The following is a 5,293-nucleotide window of genomic DNA, read 5'->3' on the forward strand; positions in this document are numbered from 1 at the left end:
AATATGAGTTGTAGGCCTCATCCAGTGGACCCACACATGGTAAAATGCATCTCTGGCAGGAACAGATACTTTGCAATTTACAGGATTTTCTATTTTACAGCATAAAGGTACCAGTATAGCACTTGTCCGGGCAGTATTTGAGCCCCAGTGAATACTGCAGAAAGTGACAATATGCTGTAGGCAAAGAATGAACCACGCTTCACGCTGAAATCTCCCAGGGGCCTGGAAAGGTCATGCTATTTTGCAGAGGATTTCAATTTATTGAAATGTGGTTTCCACTAAGCACACAAGAGGGATTCTCCATGTTCTCAGCAAGAGCTGCTGAATGCTGAGCTCCTTAGAAAATCTGCCTGGAAATATATAAAGCGCTTAGCTTGCTGCTTTAGAATAATGATGAACTAACAGTCTATGAATGATAATCAGCGCCAGGACTGACAACTAACCAGCTGTGCTGTCTCTTTACGCACAAAGAAGGTAGAAGAGCATTTGATTCATTGCAGTTTATTTGCAACAGCTGATTTGAAAAGCACCGATTACAATACCCAGCCAGGAGGGATGCTCAGGCTGCATATCTCAGGTACAGTAAGAAGGATAGGATCTGTTCGTACAACACAGTAAGTAGGATAGGAACTACTGATACACATTTAATAGGATTCCATCAGTACCCAGGAGCAAATTGCATTTCATCGAGCCAGGGAAGGAGCTGCGTCCATCCAACTTGGGAGATGCCTGGTTTCTCTAGGCTGATGGGGCAAAGCCAACGCTATTGTTACCCATATCAAAGACAGAATAATATTCCTTGAGGAAAACATCACCCAGGGTCCACAGCGGTTGCCCATTCGGGGAAGGCAGGTAAGTGGGCTCAATCTCAAGATTGCAATAGCCGTCTGACTGTAAGGGAGACACCAATGAAGAAATCTTTAGTGCTGGTGTGTGAATACCCTGCTGGCTGCTATCAAGGCTACATACAAAATACCCCTTAAAATCAGTGGCCCTTGAATGGAGCCTGATCAGGCCCCTATTTTAGAAATCTAACTTTTGGGATGCTGAGAAAAATGGGAGTCAGTCAGAGCTGCCATGTCACAGAGAAGTCTCTGCCCTTGCACGGAAACCCCAGCCCCTGCTGAAATCCTAACAGCAACATTGCGTTGCTGAGATACAACTTGGGTACACTGTTCAAACAATACATACGTAGGAGACATAGGCCCAAGGCGGCAGCGGGAACTGCACTCCATTGATGACGAAGGTGATGGTGGGCAAGCTCTGGACGCTGTTGCAGTCAACCACATACTGTGGGAGGAACGGACAAGAGGGCATCACAGCTGCAGAAACCTGGAGGACAGACTTTGCCCCCGCCAGCACAGGGGAGCAACCACTGCAAGGCCTTGACCCATCCCCTATAACAAAGGTGGGCACCACTTTGCAATGCTGTGCCATCGAGTGGGCAGCACAACACTCCCCTGACTCAGACGTGGGCAGTAGCCGTGTTGCACTCCCCAGGCTGGCTCCAGCTCTCACACTGGGCCAACTCCTCTCCCAGGGTAAATTTCCATGCCGTTGCTAGTGCTGCACTGAGTTACACCAGCTGGCCCATTAAATTCAGCAGAGTTACTTTGGATCTGCACTGGGTTGAGAAACTTCATGATCTCCCTCCCCCCGCAGATATCAAGCCAGGAAAACTCTCTCTTCCTGTATAGTATCCCAGCATTAAGCTTCCAGCCATGGATCTCACTTAGTATTATAAGCCTTTTATGACTTATGCTGCTTGTATCAGGCCCTGCAAACTCCCTCCCAGCCATCCTCAATAGCTCAGCAAGGCACCAGCTCCACCTACGTTGTCGGGGCTCTCCTGGGCACCCACGGCTTCCAAGAAGTCTCCAAAGAACTGCTGTGGGACAGTGAGTTGGAAGGTCCCGGTGTCCACAATGGCCTGGCAGCCTTCACTGCACCAGCCAGTAGCACTCTGCCCAATAGTGAACCTGAGGAGCAAGCACAAGAGACCCCCTCTGCAAAAACCAGCAGCAAGGAGAGCTGCCCTGGGCGCTGGCTGAGCCAAGGCAGCAAGGCTGCTGGTAGTCACCTGCAGATCAAAGCCCCGCGATCGACACAGACAGGAACTGTTGCTCAGCAGAGCACTTAAGCCCGGGCTTAGCTGCCGGAGCACAGCAAAGCCCACCTCTGTTCAGTACAGAATCATAGGAAATTAGGGCTGGGAAGGACCTCAGGAGGTCATCTAGTCCAGGCACGAATCTTTAAGCATGGTCAATTAAGCGGTTGGGCGCTACAGATTAAGTCCCTGCTTAGGCCTCATTTTACTAATAATGCTCTTATGACAGGAGCTTTTAAACAAAAACCCTGGGTCCAACCCCTTTTGAGGCAGCTGACATCCAGAGCCAAAAAGTTTGTCCCTGGACCAAGTCCAGAGCCCGTGTAGGCAGCAGTCACTTCATTCTTAGGACATGGCACAGCCTTTCCATTGCTTGCTTCAGTCTCTCCCCAGAGAGCTTGAGCTGGCACAAGGCAGTTGACTGCAGATGAAGAGTCTCCTTATACACAACCGGGTGGAAAAGACATGTTGCCTAATGAAAGGTGCCACCAAAACTTACTCATCAATGCCGATCTGCCAGTAGAGCTCCCGGGTCACGGGCGTCCATGTAATCTGCCCAGTGAAGAGCTGAGTGTCAATGCCTCCGAGGATGAGCTCCCCACCATAACTATAGGTTGGTTGGCTGGCAACACACGGGGGAAGAACATCAAAAAGAGACCAGTTACTGAGCAGGTATATTGCTGGAAAGTGGAGGGTGAAAAATGGGCCTAGGTGATAAGGAGATACAGCTGGAGAAGGAGACCGTACCGTGAGAAATAGAAACTGAAGAGGGGGTCAGTCAGCTGGCCCTGCTGCATCATGCTTTGCAAAACTGTGAGTCCATTGCCTTCAGCCAGGGCCGGATAGGCCATGCCAAGAATCCCATCAAAATTACAGTAGTAGAAGGGCTCGGTGGGCTCGCTCGTGCTCAGACCAAGCTCCTGGTCTGTGATCACAATGTTCTGGACCTGGAGGGGAAGGAAACATTTGCTCTGACCTAAAATTTGACATAAGGAAATCAAAAGACCGTGTCAGTGTGAAGGAGAAGGAGTGCTCATGTGTAGATAAAGGGGGAACTAGTGCTTCCATAAGCAATTCATGGAATCATATTATCACAGAAAATGAGGGTTGAAGGGACCTCAGGAGCTTGTCTAGTTCAGCCCTCTGCTCCAAGCAGGACCAGCCCCAATTAGATCATCCCAAGCCAGGGCTTTGTCGAGCCGGGTCTTAAAAACCTCCAAGGATGCAGATCCCACCACCTCTCCGGCTAACCTGTCCCAGTGCTTTACCACCCTCCTCGTGAGGAAATTCTTCCCGACATCAAACCTAAATTCCCCTCACTGCCACTTGAGCCCATCGCTCCCTGTTTTGTCGTCTGCCCCCACTGAGAACAGCCCAGCTCCCTCCTCTTTCAAACCTCCCTCCAGGGAATTGAAGGCTGCTATCAAATCCCTCCTTCGTCTTCTCTTTTCCAGACTAAATAAGCCCAGTTCCCTCATCTTCTCCTCAGAAGTCATGTCCCCCAGCCCCCTAATCATTTTTGTTGTCCTCTGCTGGACTCTCTCCAATTTGTCCACATCCTTTCGGTAGTGGGGGGCCCAGAACTGGACACAGGACTCCCTCACCAGTGCCGAACAGAGGGGAAGAATCGCTGCCTTCAGTCTGCTGGCAATGCTCCTACTAATGCACCCCAGTATGCTCTTAGCCTTCTTCACATCAAGGGCATACTGTAGGCCAATATTCAGCTTATTGTCCACAGTTGAACCTAGTTGGTCCAGTGGTGGAAGTATGTTGAAATCAAGACATCTCAATCAAGAAAAAAAAAAAAAATCAAGATCTTCATGTTGGTGAACACCGCAAAGTGAGATATACTGCCAAGCAAGGTATGAGTAGGAATGGTAAGACTCGCTGATAATCTGACAGACTGCCCTAGGCTCTGGTTAGCCTTGGTTTTGTGTATATGAAATGACTGTGCTTTTTTAACAAAGTTGATTTAGTTAAACCAGGGTAAACCTCATCACGAGCACTTATATTTCAGTTGGAGTGGCTATCTTTCCGCTTAGCTTAACCCAATGAACGAGATCAACCTATGCTGTTCAAAATAAAATCTTCTAAGCCAAAATAAAAATGTCCATATACAGGGGTTTGCACTGGTTTAACTAAATCAGATTCAGTTCGCGCCATCATTTCCCTGTGCAAGTTTTTCATGTACAAAAATCACTTTTTATGCCCTGCAGTGACAATAGCTTAATCAGAAATGTAACACTCACAGATCAAGTGCCAAGAGGTAAAAAACAGGGATGAACTGAACACCAATTTTCCTCCGATACACGTCTCGCAGCCCCACGCTAGAGGGATGTGCCACAATTCCCACCTGCAAACTTCAGGAAGGTGCAGGCTAGACAAGAAATTACTAACAATAACCCCTTGGCGTCCAACCCTACTACGCTCGGATGAGTCCGAAGAGACAGCACAAATGACAATGCAAGATCACATGGTGGCAACTTCACTTACTCTCACTGTGTCATAACCCATCACCACGGTCAAGTCACCACTGCCATAATCGAAAGCGTAAGTCTGTCCATTGCTGGAAAAGGTGGATGACTGGCTCGGGTCAAACTTTGCATGACTGGCTGAAGAAGAAAGATGAAGACACTGTGGTCACACTCTTGTGCTGTGATTCAAGCCAAGCCTTCCTTTATGGACCTTGCCAACACTTCCCCCAAAGCTCACCTCCTGGCTTGAAAGAAGAGGTATGAGATGTCGTGCAGGAGCATTGCATGACAGGGCAGAGCACTGACACCAACGCAGACCACCCAAAACACCATATCTGCACACCCACCTTCTCCATCTATGATATTCCTGTTCCACCCAGAGTAACCTGTCACATGCCAGCGTGCGCATGGCACAGGTATTCCCCAGGAACAAAAAGCAGCATCATACCTTATGCTGCTACTTCTTGTCCCTAGGGAAACAAACTTCTGTGCTTGTGTGGATGTGGCCTCTGAGTTATGTTGTGAAGCATGTGTAGGTGTCTGCACACTTAACAGGATTAATATTGCATGCCACCCTGAGACGCCCTTAAAAGAATCTCATACCATCCTGGTTGAGAATCATTGGACTAGCACAATTGCCAAGTTTTATGGAAGGTTCAGAACAGGAAACAATATAGTGGCCATGTATAGTCCTGCTCTCATGTCCCACAGA

At 48.5% G+C, this 5,293-nt stretch overlaps 1 protein-coding gene across 1 annotated transcript in view; it reads right to left on the reverse strand.

Moving 5' to 3' along the window:
* Positions 1–491: 491 nt before the first annotated feature.
* LOC109295384 (gastricsin-like) overlaps positions 492–5,293 on the reverse strand; it is a 12,551-nt gene continuing 7,749 nt past the window's right edge. The window contains exons 4-9 of the mRNA XM_019514230.1: positions 4,601–4,719; positions 2,855–3,054; positions 2,607–2,729; positions 1,835–1,979; positions 1,188–1,290; positions 492–887 (exon numbers count right to left, since the gene is read on the reverse strand). Coding sequence (XP_019369775.1) covers positions 739–887; positions 1,188–1,290; positions 1,835–1,979; positions 2,607–2,729; positions 2,855–3,054; positions 4,601–4,719 — 839 coding nt within the window. The 3' untranslated portion in view covers positions 492–738. The remainder of the gene's footprint in view (positions 888–1,187; positions 1,291–1,834; positions 1,980–2,606; positions 2,730–2,854; positions 3,055–4,600; positions 4,720–5,293) is intronic.

The sequence above is a fragment of the Gavialis gangeticus genome, unplaced genomic scaffold (genome assembly GCF_001723915.1).
Source record: "Gavialis gangeticus isolate Ggan-Ray unplaced genomic scaffold, GavGan_comp1, whole genome shotgun sequence".
Taxonomy (NCBI): Eukaryota; Metazoa; Chordata; order Crocodylia; family Gavialidae; genus Gavialis; species Gavialis gangeticus.